The following is a 12,697-nucleotide window of genomic DNA, read 5'->3' as shown; positions in this document are numbered from 1 at the left end:
GCCAGCATGGCCAGCCAACCCCGAGACCACCTCCAGAGTCCTGGGCAGGGCTGGCAAGGACAAGAAAGCTCTGGAGAACAACAAATGCTTCTCTCTCGCCCATTCTTCCAGGGAGCGCCCTGGACCAGAGCCCTCCCTACACCACCACAGCACTGGACTACTCGGGTGGGCACAGACGTGCTCAACCAGGGAGGCTACACGTGGCCCCTGTGGGGACGCCTGCACCTTGGGTGTGGGAAGCCCACGCAGGTGGGCAGCCAGGCCCCTTGGTTCAGCAGACCAGGCCAGGAGCACAGAGAGCCGCCACAGCCACGGCAACAACAACACCACGGCCACGTGGGGCACAGGGCTGAGGGGACAAAGGCTGCAGAATCAGTCCCTGTAGTTCCTGACTCCAGACCTGGCCCTGAACTCAGCCAACTCAACTCCAAATCTCCACAGTTAGCAAATGCTTCCGACCAGCCTGCCTGGAGCCCCTAGAGGTCTTCAGGGGTCACTAACAAGAGGCTGGGACACACCGGGCACTAAGATAAATCTTTGTCAAGTGAATAAGTCAGAGGACAGGGAGACATACCGACATGTTCCCATCATGTGAAAAGTAAGCTTCAGAAAGACAAGAAAGTAGACATTCTGCCCAGAGGCTTTTCTGGGAGGTGGGGAGCACCATCAGACTCAGAAACTAATGGACTCAGCGGAGCCACAAAGGCCCATCAGAAAGCAGCGCCCCCACCCTGTGGCTGAGAACACAGGGGACGGCTCCCAGCCAGGCCCAGACCTGAGCTGAGGCCAACAGGAAATGCAGACCCAACACTCTCCCGCCAGCATCCCCAGCTCCCCAGGACTCAGGACAGACAGTCTTCGCCTAGAAACACTCAACTGCGCTACCTCAGGGACTGCTGTTGCAAGCACCTCTCCAGTTCCAGCCTGGAGGACGTCCCTGAGGGTGACCCCAGGGGTGCAAATGGAAAGCTGGTGTGGCCCAGAGGCCTCATGCTGGCCAGCTGCTCCAAGGCAGGCCCCGGTGCTTCCAGGGACAGCTGGCCACACCTGTCACCTTCCAAACCAGGCCCACAATTCTTCCGTTGTGCAGCCACCACTGGCCCTCACCACTGGGGACGAGTGTCCCTGTCAACCTCCAACCTCCCATCTTAACCCCACGGCCATCTGCACCGAGCCAGATCCCCTACCGTGTAAGGTCATCCAAGCACGACAACAGACTGGCTAAAAAAATATTTTTGCCTGGAAGCGTCTGTGGTCTTTCCTCTGGGATATGGGGCGCATGGCCCAGATGCCCTCTCATGAGGGCTGACAGCAGACGGCCTGCCACTCTCAGTCCTTCGGGGAAACGTAAGCTGCACAGAGCCCTTGCCTCGGGCCAGACTGGTTGACACAGAGCAGGAAGGCCTGACTGTCTCACTGGACTAGGGTCCGCTCCGAGGGGCTGAGCTTGCCCCAGAGCAGAGAGGCAGGAGCAGACAGAGAGGCCCTTGTCTGTCCTGGAGCCTTTGTCAGAGCTCTCCCTCCCCCTGCTCCTGCTTGCTCCACCACTCTCCAGAGGGATCAGTCCCAGGGACACCCTTTAATAACTTCATGGCACGCCAAATTCCCCACTTCTAGGAACTCAGCACATACTACTGAGTCCCAAAAACACATTAACACACTTTTCTACAACTTATTGATCCTCATGAATAACACTCTCACATGAGCCAGAGGCAAAGCCACAGCCCCGAGTGACTGTCCTGACTGCAGCAATCCTGCTGAACACAGACAACCAACCTACTTTTTTCCAAGCCCCAAAAGAGGAGTTTCACCTAGAAGGGATTCTTGCAATTATCACCCCTCCAAGGGCCTCACCAGGCCCACAGGAGCCATGGACTCCACCAGACTTCACTTCCACCATCAGAAATCCCCAGAATGAAGGCTGCGGCCACATCCAACCAGGAGAAGCAGTGCTTCAGGTGTGGACCAAGCAATCATCACCCATCAGAGCATCCTCTATCAGGCACCTCTTGCCACAGCTTCCTCTCTCAGGACAGGCCCACCCTTCCTCTCCACCTACCCCCCATCAGAAGCCCAAACTACTCACCACTCAGTCAGCCTGGCGCCCCCTGGCCTGGCTGCCCCTGAGACTGAGGGAGAGAGCAGATCACACGAGGGCCATGTTGCTCTGAGCCCTGCTGCACAAACACCCATCAACTGCAAGTGCTCTGGGGCCCAGAACCCTAATAACCCCCAGTGTTTCTGGGAGAATGAACCGGTGGCCTCGCGAGGAGGTTCCACACCTCTCCCTGATGAGGCTTACACGAAAGGACCTCAACCCAGCCTGTCAACCCAGCCTGTCAACCCAGCCAAAGACGTCTCCTGTGCTAGGACCTGGGGCAGAGTCCAGCACTATGGGCCTCAGTGGGCTCCCTGGGCTGTGTCAGGCCCTGGAGTCACCTGAGGGCTCCCAAGGGAGTCCCCGAGCAGGAGGAGGTGGTGGAGACTCTGTGCCTCCCTGAACTCTCTTTGCTGTGGACTCGCACTTCTGTTCTGCTCCTTCAGGTTCCGTTCGCAGGGCCTGCTCCCCAAGTGCCTGCCCTACCCCAAAATGTGGGTCTAGCTGTCTTGCTACAATAAAGCTGAAACCTGGGCAAGGTTTTAAACCCCTCTCAGCCTCAGTTCTTCAGTTGTAAAATGAACCACTCACCTGGCAAGGCTTAGCGAAAGTCAAACAAGAACTGCCCTACAAAGTCCCCAACAGAGGGCCTGGCCCCAAGTGCTCAGTGGACAGCAGCTGCCATCAGCCATGAGGAGGAGGTAGAAAGAAGGTAGCACCGTCTATTGTGCCAGTGTCCCACCCGCAACCGCTCAGCTACAACCCTCCTCATATCAACTCCCTGGCATTAGAACACCCTCCATCTTGAAGGACTATAACCTCAAGCATCAAATCCCTTCCCTGGCTTGTCTGGCTGGCTCCTGGCTTCCTCTGTGGATGGAGCCCTAGAGCCAGCAGCCTGGAAAGTCTTACCAGGCCTTCCAAGTACGGGGCTACAGCCAGGCCCCACCCACTTCCCATAGGGTAAAACTTCCTGCATTGTGACAAACTGAACGCAGTCCACGCACTCCCGGACATAGCAAGTACTGTCAAATGTCAAAAACGATCCGTACTCCATCTTTAGCCCATCATCCCTCAAGCTGGGAGAGCCAGAGCTCAGTCAGGACTCAGGCAGAGAGAAAGCAGGGACGAAGGCACCACCCATCTCCCCGAACCCGACGCCTCTGTTCACAGACTCAGTGGTGCTTTGTTTCTGAGAAGGCCCATCACGGGGCACTCATACATGCCAGGTCTCCCCCATCAGATCTGTTCCTGGACATGCAAACGCCAGGAACCCCCACGGTGTCCACCTAATACAAAATAAAACAGGGGTTCTAGCAAGTTCCTTAACACTCCGTGCTTCCTGAAGCCTTACACTTACAAAATGTAAACGTGTGTCTTAAAGTAAAAACGTGCTGCCAGCTATAAGGTCCCTCAAAGAAGAAACCGTTTCTTCTTCTGTGGGTCTCATGACCCTGAGAAACTGCCTTTTGCACTCAAGAGTTGCAATTCTCTTCAGTCACTAACCGCACAAGTTTCTCACAAACACACACACACACACACATACCCCCTACACTACATAACCCTTCTCCAAACACTACACAGCTCTAGGACACCTTTATTAATTCTGTGAAGAGAATCAATTTTGCATAAGGCTCTCCTAAGGCTGTGATTTGAATGAGAGAGAAGGATCCTAAGAAATTACCCTCCCTCTACAAATAAGATCCTCTGGTGCCGAGGAGTCCAGGAGAAAGGAGAAACCCCCCCACCCCAACACCTAAGACAGCACTGAGACCAGTCATGGATCTGCTGTCCCTGGCGCCTTACTCCTTCCATGAGCACTCTGGTGGCCCCTGCAGAGAACAGCCCGAGTATACAAGACACACCACAGTTCTCATACCATTTTCCTGCCATCAGCATTCCCACAGTGTGTGCACAGTGCAAAGTCCTTCTGTTGTAAGTGACGAGGAATTATATTTAAAAATATTTTCAAACAGGTATTTCTATTTAGCAGCAACAGGCTGCTTCATAACCCCAAAGAGCCACGTGCCAGACATCGTTTTGTTGTGGGATATAAACATAGCTCACCAGGTGGCCCTTACCTTTAACAAGCAGCCTGTCCCTCACAGACACCCGCCGAGTGGAGTCAGAGGCTGTGGCTGACGCCCGGGACCCTTTGAGACCATCATCCCGCTTCAGCTTGCTTGCCAGCGTCAGCATCGCTGCTGCCTTTTTCCTGAAAGGCAAAAGGCAGGCTAAGCACTCATCTCCAGACACTGAGACAATGATGTAAGGTGATTTTTAATTTTTTCCCATAATTTAAGTTGTAGAAAAATGTAGCTGTAAGATAGATTAACAAGACTGCATTCCTCCATAATGAATTTGGGTAATCTCTGCTGCTGCTGCTAAGTCACGTCAGTCGTGTCCGACTCTGTGACTCCATAGACGGCAGCCCACCAGGCTCCCGTCCCTGGGATTCTCCAGGCAAGAATACTGAAGTGGGTTGCCATTTCCTTCTCCAGTGCATGAAAGTGAAAAATGAAAGTGAAGTCGCTCAGTCATGTCCAACTCTTCGAGACCCCATGGACTATAGCCTACCAGGTTTCTCCGTCCATGGGATTTCCCAGGCAATCCAGTACTCCAGTACTGGAGTGGGTTGCCATTGCCTTCTCCGGAGTAATCTCTATGCCTCTCTAAATCTAATTTTTTAAAGTATGAATAAAAATTTAAAAGGAGAGCCAAGCATTTAATATTCACTGAGCAGCAGGCCCTGGGATGTAGAGCTCACGTCTAGGGCAGCCTCCATCGACAGGTCCCACACGGGCCCACCACTGCTCACTGCCCTCCCCTGCTGCGGGGACCCTGCCTCTGAGGGTGTGGCCCCGGTGTCTGGCCCATCGCAGACCGAGGGGAGCTTCCGCCCCTGGTGAGGAGGGAGCACCGCAATGCTTTCTTCCCTCCTTTAATAAAGGTGTGGCTAGAACCTTAATAAGCATTTTCACATTTGTGTATGTTGTGCTGTACTCACACTGGAAGGCAACAGCAACTTAATCAAGTTATAATTAATGCCCCAAACTAGATCCTTTTCACTCGGCTGCTTCCAGCCCACTTGTGTTTCAGGTTCCCTCCCTGACAGCTCACCGGGAAGGACGATAAAAACCAAGCATGGGTGATGCACCTGCTTGGGAGAAAGGACTTAAGTGTCAGCAGTGCTCACAGACAGAACTGTCCTCCAGCATCGCCTTCTTTATGTACACAAACCGCCATTCCTGACGGGCCGCCAGACTCCTCCTGCATGCTTTACCAGTCAGAGAGGAATTCTGGAACTTTTGACTGAGGACAAAAATTGATCACCAGCTCAGTATTTTCATAATTTCCTTTGTTGTTTTAATATCATTTCCTTGCAATATCACTCTGATCATTTTCAAGAGAAAATGATCCAGAATTTCCAGATGAAAAATTTAAACCTACATAAGGAAAGAACTTTCAGTTTGAGGCCAAGATCCTGAAAGCCAAACTATAAGAATAACTCTCTCCCTCCAAAAGTGGTATCTTTTGGAGAAGGATATGGCAACTCACTCCAGTATCCTTGCCTAGAAAATCTCATGGCCACAGGAGCCTGGTAGGCTGCAGTCCATGGGGTCACAAAGAGTCGGGCATGACTGAGCAACTAACACTTAAGTAATATCTTGAGCCATTTTAATCCAGCCCCTCACTTTTCACATCATCATCTGTGTATCTCCCCACCCCACAAAGACTGTAAGATTTTATTTTCTATTATGAAAACAATATATTGAATATGCTCTTCTGAACTACACAGGACCTCTCACTCACCTAATCCCTTTAGGAACCTTGGTCTCAATGCTTCAAGAGACAGTTCTATTACACATCAGCACTCACGAGCTCCTAGAATGTTAGCTCTGGGAAGGACCCCTTCCCCTGACTCCCACTTTCTCAACAGCTGGGGCCTGGGATCAGCTTCTAGAAGCTTCTAGAAGAGGTCACCATAGAAACACTGGTTTCCCCCGAGTAGATGATGGGGATGTTTCTATCCTGAAGGTGGTGATGGTTCCAGGGCTATATACACACGTCAAGACTGATCAAATCACATATTTTAAACACGTACAGCATAGTGGACTTCAGTTGTACCTCAATAAGATTGGTCAAAATGTGATACCAAGCCATCACTAGAGAGGATATAACCATTTAACACACATCTCAGCTTCACCCAGCGTGGGGGACTATCGCTTCAGCTTACAAAGCAATCTCACGAGGGAGGGCTGGGGTGGCGTCAGGAATATCTGTGGGCTCTTGCCCACAAGCTACCAGGGACAGCAGCACCATCTACAGCCTAGGGGTCCTGCTCACCCCCACCACCCCCAAGTCCCGCTCCAGGGAGCCTGTCATTAATCCCTCAAGCAGATCTGGATCCCAAAGCAGTGTCTGCCTCCCAACCAAACCCACTGCCAGGCACCCAGACTTGAGGACATCAGTCTTGCCGTATCGACAGGGCAGCCTGATGATGCGCCAAGATCTCCATCTATCACAAAGTCCACTTGGTTTTTACACTCTAGCTGACCTTGGTAACACAAACATGGCAAACAACAAAAGCACAGCCTGTGTAAAGAGAGTTCGGTAGGCAGTACCCTAGGAAAGTCATAATAAAGAGCCCAGTGGAAGAGTGGGTCCCAGGGCACACGACTGGCCCACACCCAGCTCCCTGCAGGCCTGCACTGAAGGGGCTGCTCAGAGCATCCCGGCAAGACCGACTGACACAAAGAAAGGCTCACACCAAGATGTTTCTGTGTCGCCTCAGCCTATGGACTCTGCTTAATCATCTTACACTCCTACCCCACACTAAATTCTTCTCTGTGGGCAGAGTATGCCCCATACACAATTCCATTTAGAGTCAGATTCCTGGTTTTCGATATTCAACAAGTTTGTGACCCTTAATAAAAGACACTGGGCTCTGATTAAGCAACATATAAAAACTGTGATGTCCTGTTTTTCCATAGAAGACAAAACATATTCTGAACATTCTAAGAAATCTAATTATGTAATGAATACCTATTTCTCCATCATCTGCATCATTTTCATACACCACTTTAGGGATAAACCAAAGGTCTAATTTGGGCATGTTCCATAGCTGTTAATTTAACTCTGTGCAAAGAGATGTGAATGAAAATAAACTATTCAAGCTGTCAGGTTAACTGAACACCTGTGGTTTGCTTCAGAATTCTATTTTCCTTCGTCAATATGCTTTACTCTTTGAAGACCTGGTTTAAAACTAAAATTTCCCTTTTACCAAAAATTACACTTTGACCATGGCGGCATTTTCAGTAATTTCAAATCAATTACACTGAATAGCACACTCAGTCTCTAAATTCCTTAAGTTATAACTGGCCCATTTAAGTTCTTCCTCTGGGTGGGACTTTATTGCAAGTGTTCAAAGATTTTTATGTGCTACTTACTGTGGTTTAGTTGCTAAGTTGTATTTGACTCTTTAGCAACCCCAGGGACTGTACCGGTCAGGCTCCTCTGTCCACGGGACTTCCCAAGGCAAGAATACTGCAGTGGGTTGCCATTTCCTTCTCCTGGGGATCCTCCCAACCCAGGGATCGAACCTGAGTCTCCTGCATTGCAGGCATTTTCTTTACCACTGAGCCACCAGGGACGCCCCTGTGCTGTTTACTAGGCTCATCATCAGGAAGTATTTACTCAGCGTTCTGGCCTGCAGCGGCAAAATCAGGCCAGGCCACCTGCACAGGGGACAGTCAACTCCTGGGGTGGGGTACTCCTTAGTCAGAATTCTTCTGCCTTGGTAGAGTCCCAATCTAAGTGTAAAAGGTGAAACTGTATGTCACTAGGGGTCAACCAACTCCACAGTCAAAAAGGGGCCCAGATCAGGACATAAAAAAGTCCACAGCCATCCTCCTCCTTCAGAAGGCCAGGGCCCAAGGAACCCGCCCACCGGGCTCAGCGGTTGGCTGCCTGATGATCTTTGGAGCCCAACCCTTTTATCCGGAGCGGTAAACCGGCCTCCCCGTGCCCTGCCTACTACCTGAGGGGTAGTTTGTCCAGGTGGAGGTCCTCAAGCCCCGTACCAGTTAACCTGCTGGTGATTCTTGGAACATCTCCCCAACATGCGCCCTTCCCCTGCCTCATCCCCTTACCAGCCTGGAACCCTCCGTACAAGGTAGATGGCCCTCCTCCCTGTTCCTCAGCGACACCTCGCTCATTTCTGGAAGCTTCTGCTCTATCTGACACCCCGGTCTGGATGCCCTGCCTCCCCTCACCACCTCATCCTGCTTCTTCCTTCGGATAACCGATGACTATGCCGCAGATTCCTGCACCTCCTCCAAGAAGCCTTCTCCCGCCACTCCGAAACCGTCCCGACCCTACTCGGGAGCTGGGGGGAGGGCAGAGGGGCGGGCCCGATCCCGAGTATGACAGTTGAGGGAACCGAGACCCGGGGAGGGGAGGGCCACACCCAAGACTCCACAGCAGCCGGGACTCGGCGGCCTTAGGGATGGGTCCAAGATGTCCTCGCCCCATCCTCTGCCCCGGGAAGACCCTCCAAACCGGCCCCAGTCTCCCCCAGTGGGAAGCCGCAGGCACTCCGGCGAGGCGGCCGCCCGGCTCCTCCGCACCCTCAGGGGTGCCCCCCACTCCCCGGCCTAGCCCGATTCCCCCGGACGTCAGGAGTCCGGCTGCCCGCGTCTGAGTCCCGCCGCCTCCAGCCACTTTGGACCGGTGACCTTGAGCCCGCTGGGCGCTGCGTTTCTTCGCGGACAATGCGGCTCGCAGCTTCCCCCCCGAGACGGCGGGCGAGAGAGGGGGCCGCGGCGTGCCCCCAAAGCCCGGGCTCAGGCGGCCTTGTCCGTGGAGCCCGGAGGCCGCCAGCGCCCCGGCCCCGCACTCGCCAGCCCGCGCCCCGCGGCGCCCGCCAGCCCTCCGGCCCCGCACAGCGCAGGGCCGTGAGGAGAGGAGCGGCGCGGCCTGCGGCGGCCCCGCGGCCGCCCGCCCGCCGGGTGCACCGGCGCCGAGGGAGCCAAGCCGCCCTCCCGCGGCCCCCTGCAGCCCGCCGCAGGGCCGCGCTCTACTCACCTGGGCACCCCGAGACAGGCGAGGCGGGCCCGGCGCCCAACACCATGCCCCAGCCGGCCTGCGGCAGCGAGACGCGACCCCTCACAGCCAGCACCGGCTCCGGGCGGCGGGACCGGAAGTGGCGGGGCGGAGACTCGACCGCTCTCGCCAGAGGCGGCGGCGGCTACGGCTGCGACTGCAGCGGGCGCTTTAAAAAAAAAATTCAAAAGCCCGAAGAACTTTATTTGGAGCCTGACACACGAACAGCAGTGTGCACCGAGGAAGGGGGCTGGATTCGGCGGCCGGCCGATGGGGCCTAGCTCTTTGGCTGCGGGGCGGGCACGGATCTTGCGGCCCTCTCTGATTGGCCCGTGGCGACAGGGGGGCGGGTCACCCAGTGTTTTCCGGAGCCTGCGCGCCAGAGCTCCTGGGACTCAGAGCTAAGTTCTGCCTCCATTCATTTGATCCTGTGCTGGGTCTGGGCCTACGGCTCCGGATCGTCACGCAGCGTGGTCCGCGGGGTCGGCCAGGCTGATGCTGACTGCTCGGTGGATGGGGCGCCCGCTGTACGCCCATCAGCGTGCTCAGAATGCAGAGGAGCAGCCCAAAGCCCGCACGGTCGGGAGTGACCCGGGGCGCAGCTGTCTCAGACTTGCAGCCTCCAAACTCCCCAGGGTGCTCGCGGGGCCCGCAGTAGAATCGGTGGGGCCTTTCCTGTTGCCCTACGTTTTTTATTCCTTCTTTCATCGCTTACTCTTTTGTAAAGTACTTACTTTAAAAAAATCTGTTTCAAATTGTTCTAATTTCTAGCTTCTTCAATTCAGTCGCTCAGTCGTGTCCGACTCTTTGCGACCCCCATGGACTGCAGCACTCCAGGCCACCCTGTCCATCACCAACTCTCTGAGTTTGCTCAAACTCATGTCCATCAAGTCGGGGATGCCATCCAACAATCTCATCCTCTGTTGTGTCTCCCTCTCCTCCTGCCCTCAATCTTTTCCAGCATCAGGGTCTTTTCCAGTGAGTCAGTTCTTCGCATCAGGTGGCCAAAGTATTGAAACTTCAGCTTCAGCATCAGTCCCTCCCATGAATATTCAGGACTGATTTTCTTTAGGATGGACTGGTTGGATCTCCTTGCAGTCCAAGGGACTCTCAAGCTTCTTGAGTACACACTATTTTCCTGTCCCTTCGCGTCCTGGTGAGGTTGGTAACAGGCACTGTGGCAGGTTTGTGCAGGGCTCCTGGAGGAGTGAGCCATCTGAGAGAAGAGGTTCACTTCGTGGACAGGGAAGAAACAGCCAAGAAGTTAGAATTTTATTTTCAGAAGCCCCATTGAGAGGTGTTAGAGGGTGGTGTGACAACATCAAGTTTCCTTTCTAAAAGAGGCTTCTGGTTCCGAAAGCTGATGGAAGAGGGGACAGGCAAAGAGGAAACCTGGGTCAGCAAGACCAGTCAAGAAAAAAATTCATGGTGTTACTTCTGTTTGGGGACAGTTTCCTCCTTCTTTACCCTAATTTTTTTTTAAGCTTAGACATCACTTTCTCAGAGAGGGCCAAAAACTGGGGAGGTGCAAGTGCCCCTCTGTGACTCTGCTGAAGCTCTGAGCTTCCTTGTTCCTGGTGGTCAGGGCCACTGCCTGTTTCCATCAGCTCTTCTGTGTTTCCCATCGTCTGACCCTCCTCCCCCGTCCTGACATGTAACAGGTACCAGATAAATACTACCCGAGGTAGTTGCAGGAGTCCTGGAGAGAGAAGATAAGGCCTTGAAGCAAGGCAGCACGTGAAGGTGCAGTGGGCTGGCCTGGGTACATGTCTTGCGGAGGAGCACTCTACAGGATGGCCTGAACACACACAGGCCCGTGGTGGCCACTCCTCACCAGTGCAGATAAATGAAGCCATTCCTAACTCCATTTCATAAGGCTGCCTCATGCCTTCATCTGAGCCTTATTTAGGGACTTGGTTGATTCCTATAATCTTCACAACAAGCTAATGAAACAGGTGTTTTATTACCTCTGCTTTTTGGATGAGGAAACCGAGGCACAGACGTCATCTGCCTGCCAAGGTGGAGCTGGGGGTCTGCCCTCAACCTGTGCGCCATGTCCCTTAGGTGGCAGGTGCTGCCATCGGTCAAGAGAAGGGCAACGCTGGCCCTCCTGCTTCCAAGGGAAGCAATTGGTTTTCATCCATAATCCCTTCAGAACCAAACTTTCACTAACTCAAGCACAAAAGACTTAGAAGACAAGATATACATGTGGAATCAATCTGAGGAGGAAACTGGGAGCCTGGCTTCTAGCTCTTAGTGGCTCCGAGTCTTGGCCTCTGGGGACTGGCCTTGTCCTACCAGATGCTTCTGTGTAGCTGGGGCCTGGCCTCAGATACATCTTTACAATCCAGGCCAGTCGCTTCCCTTCCAGTCTCCCGTGTGTGTGTGTATGTGCATGCCAGTGTGTGCTCATGCCCATGTATGTGTGTGCATGTGGGCATGCCTGTGTATATGTGTGCACACATGTGTGTACATGTATGTGTGTGCAATTGCCTGTGTGTGCACATGCCCGTGCACCTATATGTAAGGGCGGAAGGGGTAGAGTTGTGAGCCTCTAGTAGGGAAGAATCATTGTATTCTATTACAAGTTAATCATCAAAGGGATATTGCCTATAAATTTAAATGATACATAATGGCCCATCCTTGGGAACCCTCTATTCCCAGGGAATGAGCATTAACCTAAAACTCATTTGTTGAGCTTACAGGAACCATCCTGACCAGGCTCACAAGTGAATGACTACTGGAAGGAAGAAATTAACACGTCCCCTCCAGAGGCTGATGGGGACCACAAAGTGTTTGACTTTACCCCCCTCCACTTTTAGCATAAAAGAAGTCTGAATTCTAACTTGGGTGGGATGGTTCTTGGGGATACTGGGTCCACTATCTTCTTGGTCTGCTGGCTTTCTGAATAAAGTCGCTATTCCTTGCCCCAGCAACTCCTCTCTTGATTTATTGCCTGTCATGCAGCAGGCAGCATGAGCTTGGACTTGGTAACAAGCCTCTGAGAATAGCATGGTGCCCAGGGATGAGCAGGTGGACACAATTCATCGGGTGTTCTTCCCACCTCCTTCATCCCTACCCTGAGAAGCTCAGCCCAGGGCTTCTGGCTGAAGCATGGAAGGGGAGATATCCCCTATCTTTTCAGCCATGCCAGACTCTGGACACAACTGTACAGGCTGCCCCAGAAGCTGTCCTGGCCGGTCTGGGACTCACTTCCCTAGTGACATGGTACCACCAAGGTCTGGGCTAACCAGGGCTCTGGGCACTCTTCAGCCTGGGGCATCCTGAAAACTGGTTAATATCACCTGGGACAAGGGCCCGGGTGCCTGTTGGGTTAAGGCTGGGCCTCCTGAACAGGAAAAGGCTAGGGGAGCCCTAAGAGGGTTGCTTTCCTTAGCTATTCACTCTCTCTTCCCTCTCACACACTCTGTGGATGGAGCGGAGCTCTCTCATACCAGCAGCACCCAATCAGGGTAGACATTCCTGGCTCCTGGC

The 12,697-nt window shown here is 53.3% G+C and overlaps 1 protein-coding gene across 3 annotated transcripts in view; it reads right to left on the bottom strand.

Moving 5' to 3' along the window:
* UBE2F (ubiquitin conjugating enzyme E2 F (putative)) overlaps positions 1-9,333 on the bottom strand; it is a 45,605-nt gene extending 36,272 nt beyond the window's left edge. For 2 of the 3 annotated variants that reach the window (XM_027538072.1, XM_027538073.1), the window contains exons 1-2: positions 9,185-9,333; positions 4,180-4,313 (exon numbers count right to left, since the gene is read on the bottom strand). In XM_027538072.1, the coding sequence (XP_027393873.1) occupies positions 4,180-4,297 (118 nt within the window). In that variant the 5' untranslated portion in view covers positions 4,298-4,313; positions 9,185-9,333. The remainder of the gene's footprint in view (positions 1-4,179; positions 4,314-9,184) is intronic. The other variant, XM_027538070.1, reaches the window with a different exon arrangement.
* Between the last annotated feature and the right edge of the window lie 3,364 nt (positions 9,334-12,697).

The sequence above is a fragment of the Bos indicus x Bos taurus genome, chromosome 3 (assembly GCF_003369695.1).
Source record: "Bos indicus x Bos taurus breed Angus x Brahman F1 hybrid chromosome 3, Bos_hybrid_MaternalHap_v2.0, whole genome shotgun sequence".
NCBI classification, from domain to species: domain Eukaryota; kingdom Metazoa; phylum Chordata; class Mammalia; order Artiodactyla; family Bovidae; genus Bos; species Bos indicus x Bos taurus.
The sequence above is the reverse complement of the archived record's forward strand: the minus strand, read 5'-3'. Positions and strand labels throughout refer to the sequence as shown.